The sequence below is a fragment of the Eumetopias jubatus genome, unplaced genomic scaffold (assembly GCF_037043125.1).
Source record: "Eumetopias jubatus isolate StellerSeaLion01/CBP00866 unplaced genomic scaffold, mEumJub1_p1.0 scaffold_9, whole genome shotgun sequence".
Classification (NCBI taxonomy): Eukaryota; Metazoa; Chordata; class Mammalia; order Carnivora; family Otariidae; genus Eumetopias; species Eumetopias jubatus.
In genome coordinates, this window is record NW_028274815.1 from 77,377,629 (window position 1) to 77,393,284 (window position 15,656).

The 15,656-nt window shown below is 36.5% G+C and overlaps 1 protein-coding gene across 1 annotated transcript in view; it reads right to left on the bottom strand.

Moving 5' to 3' along the window:
• TMEM131 (transmembrane protein 131) overlaps positions 1–15,656 on the bottom strand; it is a 221,887-nt gene that overhangs the window by 39,959 nt on the left and 166,272 nt on the right. Inside the window, exons 18-25 of the mRNA XM_028103920.2 lie at positions 13,402–13,506; positions 9,527–9,613; positions 5,858–6,010; positions 5,682–5,757; positions 5,380–5,497; positions 3,387–3,525; positions 3,162–3,271; positions 2,379–2,445 (exon numbers count right to left, since the gene is read on the bottom strand). Coding sequence (XP_027959721.1) covers positions 2,379–2,445; positions 3,162–3,271; positions 3,387–3,525; positions 5,380–5,497; positions 5,682–5,757; positions 5,858–6,010; positions 9,527–9,613; positions 13,402–13,506 — 855 coding nt within the window. The remainder of the gene's footprint in view (positions 1–2,378; positions 2,446–3,161; positions 3,272–3,386; positions 3,526–5,379; positions 5,498–5,681; positions 5,758–5,857; positions 6,011–9,526; positions 9,614–13,401; positions 13,507–15,656) is intronic.

Below are 15,656 nucleotides of genomic sequence, written 5' to 3' on the forward strand. Positions count from 1 at the left end.
TATTCTCTTAACAACTATCATACAGCAGTGCTCTAGTCAACATGCTGTACATCATATCCTTAGCACTTACTCGTCCTGTACCTGGAAGTTTATACCTTTTGACCACTTCTCTCCAATTCCCTCTCCCCTCACCCCTCTACCTCTGGTAACTTCAAGTCTAATCTCTTTTTCTAGGAGTTTGGGTTTTTTTCTTTTTTAGATTCCAGATATAAGTGAGATACAGTACTGCCTTTCTCTGCTTATTTTACTTGGCATAATACCTTCAAGGTCCTCCATGTTGTCATAAATGGTAGGATTTCCTTGTTTTTTTTGGCTGAATAACATTCCATTGTGTATGTGTGTGTACACATACACATACACACACACTCTCACTACAAGTTCTTTATCCATTCACTCATTGATGGACACTTAAAAGACTTTTTCCATACCTTGGCTATTATAAATAATGCTGCAATGAGCATGGGGGTGCGGATATCTTTTTGAGTTAGTGTTTTTGTTTCCTTTGGATATATTCCCAGAAGTGGAATGGCTGGCTCATATGGTAGTTCTATTTTTAATTTTTTGAGGATCCTCCATGCTGTTTTCCACAGTGGTTGTACCAACTTATATTCCTACTCTGCTTTCCACATCCACACCAGCATTTGTTATATCCGGTCTTTTTGATAATAGCCATTCTAACAGGTGTGAGATGATATCTTATAGTGGTTTTAATTTGCATTTCCCTAATGACTAATGATGTTGAACATCTTTTCATATACCTTTTGCAGAAAAGATCTCTCAGTTTTAATTTTTAATATGGTAAATACTGATAGATGTAACCCACATGAACAAAAAACCTCTTCAGAGTCATGAATAATTTTAAGACTGTAAAGGAGTCCTGAGACCAAATACTTTGAAAACCATAGGTTTTATAACCACTATAGATAACTGTGATAGAATTTATCCTGACTTTACCCTAAGACCTAGAATTTCATATTTAAAATACATTTCTGAGATCTAGAGTATTCTTATTCATCTTCCTACTTCTCATAGTGCCTACAACACTTCAGTGTTTTATACCTTGTAAATAACACTAAAGAACTTGTATTTGATAAGAAAAAAGGTAAATATTAGCTCATTTACTTATGTGTATTTCCTCCCTTATAAAAGCAGAGCGAAAGGAATTTCTGGTTATTGAGCTTTCTAATGATTTGGAATCTAGAAAACTTTGAGCTTATTAGGTTGTCATTTTATGCATGGAAAAAAACCGACCATGAAAAGATTCCAAGAGAAGGGCATGAGACTAGAATATATGACTGTCTACATTTCAGTCTGGTGTTCCATTATTTGGCAGAAAAAAGATATACAGAAAATTACTTTCTTATACAAAATTGACTTACAGACAGTATAAAAACCTACTATTCTACAAAGGTTTAGCTAATACATGCCTTACAGACTAAAACACAAAACTATGGGAAGGAACACAAGTATTTCAAGAACTATAGAATATCTGGTTTGACAGGCTAATTAGGGACTCCTAATCAGCAATGACCATGTGGCATGACAGTATGGGCGAGGGTTCTGGGATCTGAGAGAACTAGACTTGAATTTGGCCCTGCCAGTTATCACAGGTATGAACTTGAGCAAGTTCCTTCCTTTTCCTGAGCTTTGTTTTTCCCCAGCAACAGAACAAAGAAATACTTACCTCTTGGGATCGTTAGTAATTGCTCAGCCTGGCTGCTTGTAATGATTACATGAAATTATAAATGTGAATGTACCTGGTATAATGCTGACACATACTAGATGCTCATGCAATACTGGGAAGCATTCTTCAATACAGCTCCCAAATACTGGAAACCTTCCCACTGCTCTTCTTTCCTGAACTACTTAGCCACAGACTGACTTATCTAGTCAGCATTCACCACAGTCTTCCTACACACCAAGAAACCATTTGAAGGGCTTCCCATGAGTTTGTTTAATCTGTTCAACAACTATGGGTCTGGCATTAACGGAGCTTACAATTTTATTTGGAAGTATTCAAAATAAACATTTAAATGATCAAGCTCAATATTTTGAAGCTTAATAAAAATAAATTATGTTAATATATACCTCATTTATATATTCTCAGGGTTTCTGGTAGCTATTATTATAAACCTTTATGGACTCAAGGAGTGATGCCTGCAAACAGGAACCTTCTACCCAGTGTGCCTCATGTTGATCTAAATCCCATCCATTCCTCCTGGGTTTTTTTGCCTCTAAAATAATTATTGGACTGCTCTGGCTTCTTCAGTAACTTGCCCTTCAGCCAAATTTAAGGATAAGTCAGTAGTTTTCCTCCACATTTGCACTGATCATATCAGAGTTATTTCTTTGGGATAGTATGAAGCTTGCATACTTACACTGTTTCTAAAGACTTGGAATTCTAGTGTTCTTAAATCAATCTTTGCCACCTTACTCAAGTTAAACCTAAAATAAAAAAAAGTACATATATTTCTTCACAAACAGCATCATAATTAAAGGGTAATTAGAGTAATTATCAAGTTTGTACTTTATTTGCAAATTACCTTTTGGCAGATTCTGAGGTCAATATTATCAGATGAATAGCCTTCCAAAAATTAGAGGCCACAACTTATAGTTAATATTTTGTTCATTTTTTATTTTTATTTAAAAAAAATTTTTTTAAAGATTTTATTTATTTATTTGACAGACAGAGAGACACAGCAAGAGAGGGAACATAAGCAGGGGGAGTGGGAGAGGGAGAAGCAGGCTTCCCGTGGAGCAGGGAGCCCGATGCGGGGCTCGATCCCAGAACCCTGGGATCATGACCTCAGCAGAAGGCAGATGCTTAACGACTGAGCCGCCCAGGCGCCCCTCGTTCATTTTTTAAAACTAAAATATTTAAAAGGTTACACTTGCTTTCTCTTTATAATCTTTCACTTTTTAAATTTTTTTTTAGAAAGGAGTTCAACATTACTTTTTCTTGTCTTAAACTGAAAACTCTTCTAGATACTCAACACATTATCACTATCTTCCCCCAGAACCTCCTCTTAATTTTAATTACGGATCTAGAATTTCTCTAAGCCCAATCTATTACTGTATAAGCTTCAATAAAGTTTTTAAATGTGTAAAATAAGGATTCAATGCTAATATAGAACATTTTGATTATTTAAAGCAGTGCTTACCTTGATATTAACTTATCTACAAAGACTGAAGGATTCGAATATAAAGCCAGAGGAATAAATTGAATATAGACAGGAACATCTGCAGGATTTTCTAAAGTAATCTCTTCTTCCTTAAACAGAGTTAACAAAACAGTAAATGAAAGGTTTCCACAGTTAAAAGTAAGAGTAGATACTTTATAGCACTATTATGAATTTCCAAAAATCAGTGTCACTCTGAATACTTACTGAGGAGCAGTTTGTATTAGTAAGTGGAAATCTCAAGTGCCGGGGTGAGCTAATTATAGAAGGCCAGGAGAGCTCAGCAGTGATTTTTGATAGTATATTTTTTTGAAGGTCTGTATTTACTTCAAATAAAGCGCTCAATCTAGAAAAAAATTATTTGTTAGTTACTATATCAAAATGAAATATTTGAGTTTTCTGAACAGAAGAAATACTATTAGGCTTGTATACTTGAGAAATTTTATTCTGGCCCTGAATAAGTACAGGTTTATTTGTTTTGACATTTTATTATGCTTTTAATAGACATGTATAAAGATGTCTCTGTTTTGGCACAAGGAGGTGCCAAAGTCTCTATCATTCATCATCTGTGTTGTTTTTGTACTGAATATGTGAAGGACAAGGCAGGCACATATAGGTAACATATGGTGTTAAGGGATCCTAAAGGATCTTGCAGGCTAGTGCAAAGACCTAGACACCAACAACAGGGTCTTGATGAATATTCATCAGCAGAACTTATGAGAAGGCAGTGCATATGTCTTTTTCCCCACGAGGTAAAAAAAAAAAAAAAAATGAAGGAAAATCTTGATATGCAATGAAGATGTCAGCTGAAGTGGTAATATATATGAGGGTTTTGTGCAGATATATGTAAAGTTATCAGCAATATTCAGGATCTCATTTGAATATTTCCCTACTTACCAGTATTCATAAGCCAGATGTTTAGAGCTCAAGAACATATTCCATAAGGAAACAATATTACACACAGGGTTAAGGTCCCTGGGCCCAAACACTGAAGCCTACTTTAACCCACATTACTACTGAATTGTGATACTCTAATATTGGTAAGAGTACAGGTTTAATAAGGCAGAAACAGAAGTTCTCTGTAACACGCACAGTGACAAGATAACACAAAGGCAGGAGCAGGGAGAATGACACAGTCACTGTGCACCCGGGACATGATGCTATGGGGCAGACGGGAAGCCCATCTTGGCTGTGGAGTGGTGGGCACACAAGAAGGAAGGTACAGGTTTTAGTGGGTGGGAGGTGAAGAGGTTCCTCAGCAATGCTCCAAGTTATCTATTCATAATGTTAACATTTGGAGACTGTCTATACATGGTAAGGTCTGTAATGGAAATGTAGGGGATCAAGAACTACTGAGTTCATTAGAGGTCTCTCTCTACTTATTTCACCATTTTAAAGTAGAAATTTAACTCTTTTGCCTTAAGAAAACTTTTGATAGGAGATAGTAGTTCAGATAAATGAAACCCTCAGATTCAATCACTAATGGTTTGAAAAATTTATAGTCGTATAAATTATTTTGATACTGATAAATACATTCAAATTAGTCAAGTGAAGAAGATCAGTTTTCTCAGTTATTATCAATATTCTAATCAAATTCTCTTCTGGAGCATAAGAAAGATCGTACTTCTACAGCGCTGAGGAAGTGTGTTTCTGCTTTTGAATCCAGGTGTGGTAGTGATTTGTCATTAGCATGTTTTCTGCCTGCCAATGACATATGGTTGAACTGGGCTCTGGGTGCCCCCTAAGGGCTCAGCACTTAGAAAGGGAGGAGGCAGTTCTTTTCACAATGAGCAAATGGACACTTGGTCTCCATCGCAGACTTAAACCTAGGAAATGTTTTCTTTGCCTTTACCGGAGGTCAGTGGTAGGTAAAAACTTTCTTACGCAAATGGCTGTATCTAAGGTGCACAGCGTATGCATCCTCTATAAAGATAACTTCAAATAGTTCTTTGATTTTAAGGAAGTATCTAGAGCACGGGAGAAAAGAGAAAAATGGTAGTGTATATATTTCTGAGCAACATGCAATTAAAATGGCAATTCAAGATGCCTTATTAATAATTTCCTGAAGATGAGGCGTTATTTTCTTAGCTATAGAGAAGTAAAAGAACCTAATTTAAGAGTAACATTTAGAAAGTAATATCAACAGAGACATTTCAAACTTGTAAAGATAGCTAAACATACTTAAAGTAAAACCACCCACCTATGACCTGAATTTTCCTTTATTCCCATCCATCCTTTGAATAGGCTTTGATGCAAATCCCAGTCAGCATCCCAAGTGTCTTCCTGCATGGCTACACCAGGCTGTACTTTGGGTTCAGCTAAAACAAGGAAACATATATTATGACAAACTCAGCCCTATAATCTATAACCACTTGTCAATTTCCCCTCAGATGATTTCCATAGTACCAAGGGATAGAGATGGACTTTAAAAGTGGCAGCCTTTCATCAAAGAATATTTTGGGTGGAGTGAAGGGGATGAGAGAGAACAGCAAGTTAACTTACATTTGGATAGAAAAGGCAAGCCAACATAGCAATGATCCCCACACTGCAGTCCAGGATCAAAATAAATGTTTGCAATCTACAAAGAGGCACAGGAGAACCGTGAATCCCAAATCCACAGAAGGTCACAGTAACACAATACTAACAGATGGGAATCCTCAAATACAACGTTCTCAAACCTTTGACTTTTTTCCTGGCTCCAAGTCTTCCTTATTGCCCCGTAATCGTTTGTAGTAAAATCGCACATCTTCTGACAAAGATCGTATTTGTTGTATCTTTACCTTCTGTGAGAAGGAATTCATAATATTTAAGCTTTGATGAACTATTTTCCCCTGAAGAAAACAAACAAACAAACTCATTAGTATATGGCTGGATTTTCTTAAGAACACACAATTTAGAGCTGACATATTTTTCAGAAACCAAACCCCAAAAGACACTTAGAATTTTTATCACTTGATAATCTCTAATTTTGTAATCAGAGCCCTCTCAAATATATCTATACTTATCTCTGTGTGTGTGTGTGTGTGTGTGTGTGTATTTGTCGTTTTCACGGCCTGTTATACAAAAATTAGTACAAATCTCTGTAATCTTGTGAAAATGAAATTAAATAAGAAAGTAAGAAAAACATTCACATTTGATGTTAAAATAATGAGGCCGCCAACAAAGGTAAAAACAGAGATAGCTCTGAATAAAGGAAATGGTCAATGTCAGTTTGTTAAGCAAGGTTTGTTTATGCCAAGGCCAGACTGCCCTCAAAGTATCCAAATTCACGATGAAATAATTTAGTTCTAAAATCAAAAGCCAAACAAGACAAAAAAAAACACAACAGATTTATTTTACTTAGAAGTATTTTCTTTTTAAAAGAAAAATATCATTTGTGCCAAAAAGAAATTAAACATCTTCTAAAAATACAGGTTATCAAATATCTTATTAACACAGGAGACAGATTAAATCACCAGATGAGCAATGATTGCTCTTATCAGCTGCATGCTTCTCCCTATGATAGGGTATCAAATTTTAAGTAAAAAATTAAATGATTTAAATAATCCACAATAAGAATTATATTATAATCTTTACTTTCTTTTGAGTACAGAATTTTATCTCATAATCTGATCCCCAGTCATTCGAAGAAGTCTCGAAAGTGACCATACCCACTGGGCTAATATCTGGTATTAGAAGACACAGAAATTAAAGAGAGTGCACAGAAAAAAGAGTTGAATGAGAGCGAGGTTAAAAGTAACACTCATTGGGGTGTCTGGGTGCCACAGTCATTAAGCGTCTGCCTTCGGCTCAGGTCATGATCCCAGGGTCCTGGGTTCGAGCCCTGCATTGGGCTCCCTGCTCAGCGGGAAGCCTGCTTCTCCCTCTCCCACTCCCCCTGCTTGTGTTCCCTCTCTCGCTGTGTCTCACTCTGTCAAATAAATAAATAGCCCAAGCCTGACATCTAACCAGCTGTGTCTTCATGGCATGCACCGGTAATAATCATTTTGCTCAAGTCCATGCCTTGTCTCTCAGGAGTGTGTGTGCGCATGTGCGTGCGTGTGTGTGCGCGCGCGTGGCCGGATGGGTGGGTCAAAAGAGGTAACAGATACAAAAGTTCATTTTACGATGGTATTCAAATATCAAGTATTAAACTACGAGTACCTGAAATGCTAATTTGGATGTATTGTATGCTTCAATTGGCGCTAGTATACTCCACTGGACAAGAGATTTTACAGAATCTGGTGACTGTTACGGAATGAATGTGAACCCCCCCCCATTCATATGTTGAAATTCTAACCCTCATCGTAATAGTATTAGAGGTGGGGCTTTTGGGAGGTGATTAGGTCATAATCTCATCCTAATGAATGGGATTAATGACCTTAAAAGGAGAGACAAAAGAGCTTGCCCTGCCTCCCTGCTCTTCTGGTTATGTGAGGATATAGTGAGAAGACAGCCATTTGCAAAACAAGGGAGAATGCCCTCACCGATACACCCATAGACAGGTGCACCGGATCTGCTCGGTGCTTTGATCTTGGGCTTCCCCGCATTCAGAACTGTGAGAAATAAATGCTTGTTGTTTAAGCCACCTAGTCTATGGTAATTTGTTGTAACAGCCTGACTAAGGCAGTAACATCAAGTTAATTTGTGATTCTAAGTAAATAATCTGGTAATGTAAGCCATCTGAGGATATCTAAAAGTTGATCCTACTCTGCTCAAAATCAACACCTTGTTTTTATACAGATGCTTTCTGATTTACCATTAATGGGCCTTTCACTGTGTCATCTACTGAATTATTCCCTTCCAGGATTTATGCTGTGTTTAAGGAGATCATTGATTGAAAAGGCAGCTGAAGAAAGGAACAAGGTCTTTTTGAATAATGAAGTTGAGTTCCATATAGTCAGTGCAAAGTGGAATGACAAGACAAAGATTTAATTAATCAAATATGCTGAACCTATGAACCCAAAATTGATCTTTTAAATTTAGGTTTTATTGTATATAATATTAAGATTTTTACAACGTACTGTTTTCTCATAACCCACCACATCTCCTTCCACAGGGTAAGGGACACTTCTACATTTGCCCCCAAGTCTCCTGAACTGACCACAACACCTTCCTGCAAAAGGCTGTGGTGGTCTCTTGGTTTCCCCATTTCTCTTCTCTTTATTCTCTAGGTTCAAACTCTAAGTCATATTTTTGACTCTATCTACCCTACCCATACCTGCTTCAATTAGTAGGTCCTTGTCAGGATATTCAAGCACAGTTCAAATCTGAAATGTCTCTTGCCTAAGCTCTCTTTTCCATTATTTTGCTCCTTCATCCACTCATTACCTACTAACTGCCTGCTTTGGGGATAAAAGATCCCTTATCCTTTTCCTAGAGGATCTCAGTCTCACTGGGAAGACCAACACATAAGTCCATATTTAAAGCACATGTGAGTCCTGCTATAAGAGAGTAATTTAAAATCATCCCAAGATCACACATGTAACACTTAGTAACTATCTAGTGTAGTCAAGAAATCTTCAGAGAGGAGATGACATGGAATTGAATCTTGGAAGATGCATAGTTCTCTGACAGTAGGGGAAGAAGAAGGGCATTCAAGACAGACTAACAGCCAAGGCTTAGAGGTATGAAAGGGCTTTACTGCCTCTGCCAATGCCCTAAGCTCAAACATCCTCTTGACACTACTCATATGGAGTATGAACAGAGTCCCTGAATTGGCCTCAGGCACTCTACTATCACTTCCTTGTGCACCCTATATTTACTTCTGCCAGAGAAACAGTGTTTAAAGCTCAGCTCTAATGATGTCAAGCCTCTGTTTAAAAACTTTAGATTTGCATGGACTAAATGCATTAATTGTTTTTTTCGTGCTATCACTCCAACATGTCATTTCACCTTCTCTTAAAATTTCCCTCTATTGTCAAACTGGGCAACTCACTGCCATGTAAAGCCATCTCAGACTTTACTGCCTCTGTGCCTTCAGGTTGATTCCAGGGACCTGATGCAAGTTCTTACCATCCCTATCTATCTTGCCAAAAGAAATTCTAAGGCAGCTCACATGCACCTTCATCAACTACATGTGTATTTCACTCACGGCACTTCATTTTTACACCTTTTAGGGCAATTTCTACATCCTGCTTTTCATTTATGAATCACTGGCTCATTTCCCAATCTAGATAGAAAACTTTTTGAAAGAAGGGACTATTTCTTATTCCTCTTTATACCTCCTATGGAACCTGGTTCAATGTCTTACCTTAAAATAAGCTATGAATAAAGAATAACTGACTTTACTGTTGGATTCTAGGAACACAGAGGTAAAGGCAAAGAAAAAAAATTATAAAAAAAAGTCTATAAATTAAATCTCTTACTGGAAAGGAAGGTGGAAGAACCATATGTTTTGGGAAGCAAGTCAGCGAACCCACTGCAATTACAGCCTTCACAGGAATTGTTAGGATCTGTGGAGTGAAGAAGCAGACCATAGAAATAAGTGTTTAAGTCTGAGATTGATCTTTGACCATTACTGCATTATTTTTGAGGATGTAAAAAAAGTCATCTTGGGACTTATATTAGCAATAACTAACTCAAAAACATTAAAATTACCCATGAAAACTGTTTAATTTAATCAATGTACTCCATAAAATGTTCTAAAATACATTTCTATGTATTTTTCAGTGATTCATTGAAAACATGGTAAGACGAAACAATGGGGAAGGAATGAAGAATAGATTTTTCATAACATAGGTTATTTTGTAGACTATTAATTTAGCAAAGAAAGTCAAATTGTACTCCTAAAACTATGTGACACTTAGCATTTTCTAGAGTTATACAGTTCTGTAGTTTTTGTATGCAGCAATAAATTAACATCAACTTAATTTAAAAATGAGTTGAACATTATAGATGTTGAATATCAACTCACTCTGTATGTAACTCACAGAGATACTTAAGATATTTTTTTCTAATTCTCATTTTTATCCATACTAACAAAAATTTGTCTTAGCTATGAAATGTACTTATTTTTCTCATGAGTGATCAACATGAATTTTTCACTTCTGGAGGCAATTAATTTGACACACTCCTAACAAATCTATTATTATTACTTATTATTTACATACATTATTATTATTAAACGACTAGTTCTCTTTATTCTGAATTAGCTTTCTTTCATGTGGGACTTGTATGTGCTGAAAACAGTTAGGAGACCAGTGGAAGCAACTTGTAAACAATAAATTAAAACACTTAAGTGTGGCAGAAATATATCCGTTCAAAAATCTCATGGAATGCAACATGTTAAACACCACAAAGAGTCTTTCAAAAGCTCAATGATCTTCACTCTGCCCTTGACCTAGAATGACTCATGTAAATACAATAATAAGAACTCAAATTAAGATGTGATTTCTTGATTTTATTTTCCTTTTTGGAAATATTACACAGGAGTATATTAATGATTGCAGAAGAATCAGTGACCTCATTCAGGAATTTCAGTCAGGATCTGTGCAATGCTATAACTATGTGTAAGCAGGTTTCTAACAGAGTAATTATAAATGTGCCAAAGCCATTTTTCTTTTTTTTAAATTTTATTTGTTATGTTAATCACCATACAATACATCATTAGTTTGATGTAGTGTTCCATGATTCATTGTTTATGTATAACACCCAGTGCTTCATTCAATACATGCCCTCTTTAATACTCATCACCAGGCTAAACCATCTCCCCAACCCCCTCCCCTCTAGAACCCTCAGTTTGTTTCTCAGAGTCCACAGTCTCTCATGGTTTGTCTCCCCCTCCGATTCCCCCTCTTCATTTTCCCCTTCCTACTATCATCTTTTTTTTTTTTTTTAACACATAATGTATTATTTGTTTCAGAGGTACAGGTCTGTGATTCATCAGTCTTACACAATTCACAGCACTCACCATACTACATACCCTCCCCAATGTCTATCACCCAGCTACCCCATCCCTCCAACCCCCCACCACTCCAGCAACCCTCAGTTTGTTTCCTGAGATTAAGAATTTCTCATAGCAGTGAGATCATATGATACATGTCTTTCTCTGATTGACTTATTTTGCTTAGCATAATACCTTCTAGTTCCATCCACATCGCTGCAAATGGCAAGATTTCATTTTTTGATGGCTGAGTAATATTCCATTGTATTATATACCACATCTTCTTTATCCATTCATCTGTTGATGGACATCTTGGCTCTTTACATAGTTTGGCTATTGTGGACATTGCTGCTATAAACGTTGGGGTGCACGTACCCCTTTGGATCCCTACATTTGTATCTTTGGGATAAATACCCAGTAGTGCAATTGCTGGGTCGTACAGTGGCTCTATTTTCAACTTTTTGAGGAACCTCCGTACTGTCTTTCAGAGTGGCTGCACCAGCTTGCATTCCCACCAACAGTGTAAGAGGGTTCCCCTTTCTCCATATCCTTGCCAACATCTGTCGTTTCCTGACTTGTTAATTTTAGCCATTCTGACTGGTGTGAGGTGGTATCTCATTGAGTTTTTTTTTTTTTTAAAGATTTTATTTATTTATTTGAGAGAGAGAGAATGAGAGAGAGAGAGAGAGAGCACATGAGAGGGGGGGAGGGTCAGAGGGCGAAGCAGACTCCCTGCCGAGCAGGGAGCCCAATGCGGGACTCAATCCAGGGAATCCAGGATCATGACCTGAGCCAAAGGCAGTCGCTTAACAAACTGAGCCACCCAGGCGCCCTCACTGAGGTTTTGATTTGGATTTCCCTGATGCCGAGTGACGTTGAGCACTTTTTCATGTGTCTGTTGGCCATTTGGATGTCTTCTTTGGAAAAATGTCTGTTTATGTCTTCTGCCCATTTCTTGACTGGATTATTTGTTCTTTGGGTGTTACGTTTGGTTAAGTTCTTTATAGATTTTGGATACTAGCCCTTTATCTGATATGTCATTTGCAAGTATCTTCTCCCATTCTGTCGGCTGTCTTTTGGTTTTGTTGACTGTTTCCTTTGCTGTGGAAAAGCTTTTTATCTTGATGAAGACCCAATAGTTCATTTTCGCCCTTGCTTCCCTTGCCTTTGGCGATGTTTCTAGGAAGATGTTGCTGTGGCTGAGGTCAAAGAGGTTGCTGCCTGTGTTCTCCTCAAGGATTTTGATGGATTCCTGTCTCATATTTAGGTCTTTCATCCATTTTGAGTCTGTTTTTGTGTGTGGTGTAAGGAAATGGTCCAGTTTCATTCTTCTGCATGTGGCTGTCCAATTTTCCCAACACCATTTGTTGAAGAGACTGTCTTTTTTCCATTGGACATTCTTTCCTGCTTCGTCGAAGATTAGTTGACCATAGAGCTGAGGGTCCATTTCTGGGTTCTCTATATTCTGTTCCACCGATCGATGTGTCTGTTTTTGTGCCAGTACCATACTGTCTTGATGACAGCTTTGTAATAGAGCTGGAAGTCCGGAATTGTGATGCCGCCAGCTTTGCATTTCTTTTTCAACATTCCTCTGGCTATTCGGGGTCTTTTCTGGTTCCATATAAATTTTAGGATTATTTGTTCCATTTCTTTGAAAAAAGTGGATGGTATTTTGATGGGGATTGCTTTGAATGTGTAGACTGCTCTAGGTAGCACTGACATCTTCACAATATTTGTTCTTCCAATCCATGAGCATGGAACGTTTTTCCATTTCTGTGTGTCTTCCTCAATTTCTTTCATGAGTATTTTACAGTTTTCTGAGTACAGATTTTTTGCCTCTTTGGTTAGATTTATTCCTAGGTATCTTATGGTTTTGGGTGCAATTGTAAATGGAATCGACTCTTTAATTTCTCTTTCTTTTGTCTTGTTGGTGTATATAAATGCAAATGATTTCTGTGCTTGATTTTATATCCTGCCACTTTACTGAATTCCTATATGAGTTCTAGCAGTTTTGGGGTGGAGTCTTTTGGGTTTTCCACATAAAGTATCATATCATCTGCAATGAGTGAGAGTTTGACTTCTTTGCCAATTCAGATGCCTTTTATTTCTTTTTGTTGTCTGATTGCTGTCAAAGCCATTTTTCTGAAGTTTTTAGTTAAGAGGTTTTGGGTTTTATGAGAAAACTAGGAGCTGATGAACACCAAGATCTTGTAAACTATTCTCAAAAGTTCAGTTTTTAAGGTATGAGACAAGTAAACTATAACTTTATCAGTAAACTTAGTTGTTTCCATAAAAACAACAAAAAAGAGACTGAATTATTAGAAAAACCTCATTGACATGAATCCCCGTAGTCTTTACCTCATAGTCTGTGGTGATCTGTATGGCTCCATCATGAATCCCTTCCAGTTTTTTTGCAGTAAGTTTGACTCTGAATACTGCAAAATAGCCTGAAGCTAATATTACCTGTATGTGATAGAAATGACATCATTCATTAGCCTTGCTAGTTGCAGTTTCCTACTGCAACTAAAATGGTAAAGAACACTATTTGTGATGACCTACCTCCAAATTCTAATATATACTGTTTGACACTGAATTACCATACCATCTTGTACAAATATCTCAAAATAATGCCCATTCTTAGATGCTTATTCTACACTTATTCCATGGACCACCAAGAAAACTGGCTCAGGAACAGATTCCCATCTGCCAAGGTGGAAAGGGGTATGGTCCTCACATATCATGCATGTACCTGCACCGACAGAGAGGGTGAGGGCTGGAGCAAAGGGAGTCAGATCCAAAAAAATCATCACCAAGACTGATGTCAAGGGACCTTCTTCTAGGGGACTGTATGGGTTCAGGTCTTAAATTTAAGTCTTTCATCCATTTTGAGTGATTTCTGTGTGTGGTGTGTGACGGTTGTCTACTTTTCTTCTGTCAGCAATTTTCAGTTGTGAAATTCCCCCAAAAAAGTAATTCATTTTGTGAAGATGCACTTTAATAATTAGTTATATTTTATCTAGAATTCATAGTTACCTTAAAATAACAAATGTTGATACACCAAACATACTTTCTCCTTTTAAAGAAGCATTTTCTGTGTTGGTTTTGTGCAATCCTAAGACTTTCTATTCTACTGTATAGACTGCCCAAATCAGAACACAGGTCTGAAGAACACAGAATTGCTGGCAATGTGTGTTTCATAAGGAACAGGACAATAATGTAGTTCATAGCTTTGGGTTTTGGGAAAACAGTTGAAAGTTTTAGTGTTATAAGCTTAAAAAAAATCATTTTGTGGAGTTGCTATTTTGAAGTTGGCACCTCACTACAACTTCCTATTTTAAGAGTTCGTTAACAATGATCTCATCTTTCTGTCCCTTGTTTTTAAATTTATAGTTTTATATAAAAGCTAATTCTAAAACCCTAAATTGTCAAACAGGCTTTATGCTATTAAATGGACCTCTGAAATTTAGTATATGTTAACATGTGCTATTTATTGCTAGGAAATGATCCAGATTTCTAGAATTATTAGATTTATAATGTCTTACTAGGAAACAGCAAAATTCAAACAGCTGGGAGTACATATACATACGATTTTACTCTAACTTTACTGTTGAAAGGAATACATTAATGGCAGGCTTAATTATTACCCTTTTTCAGCATTCTATTTTTATTAAAAATAAAACCTCAGCTGGAGTGACAAATATTACTTCTCAAGGATATATACTGTTTTAAAAGGAGGCTTTATTTTTTAATCAAATTTAAATTATAAATTATTAAAATAAATAGCCATAAATTACCACCGTTCACAAATATCTGATGATGTAGCTTGAATGCTACATAGCTGCAATTAGAATATACCTTATTTAGTACTGTTTTCTACTTTTTCATAAATCATCTTCCAAGTTTCTACACACAATCATATTTTTTATTTGCTTCATATTCAATCATAAAATCATGATTTACTTTATGTATTTGACTGTTTCCAGGTACTTGAAATTATTAATAACACTATTATAAACATCTTCATTTTCACAGCTCTTAGTTCTTTTTAAAAATTTTTAATACTTTTTATTTATCCTAATATATCCAAATTAGTAACATTTCAACATGTAATCAATATTAAAACATTATCAATATTTTATTATTATTAACAGCTTACAATCCCAAACTAAGTCTTCAAATTTGGTGTGTATCTGACACAAGACATCTTAACTGAGACTAGCCACATTTCAAGGGCTCAGTAGCCACATGTTAATTAGTTCTTACTGTCTTGGGCAGCACAGTTTTCTACCAGTGAGCTTTTAGCTCTTTAAATTACTTCCATGGGAAGAATTTCCAGGAGTGGTACATATTGCCAAAATGCCCTCCAAAATAGTTATTCTGGAGGGTTCTTCTGGCACAAACTATTTAAATAAATTTTTATAGCTTATGGCAGTCCATGGAAGCGTATCTGTCAACCATCTCTGTGCATAAGGACATTTTCTCCTTCTTTTGTAAGACTGCCACAAGAAGTTCTATCCTTAACTTACAGATGAGATATGTTATGCCCCTTCTCACACAGGGTAATTCTACTAGTTCTGTTCTGAAGCGGTATAAACTCCAAGTTCCACTTCCAG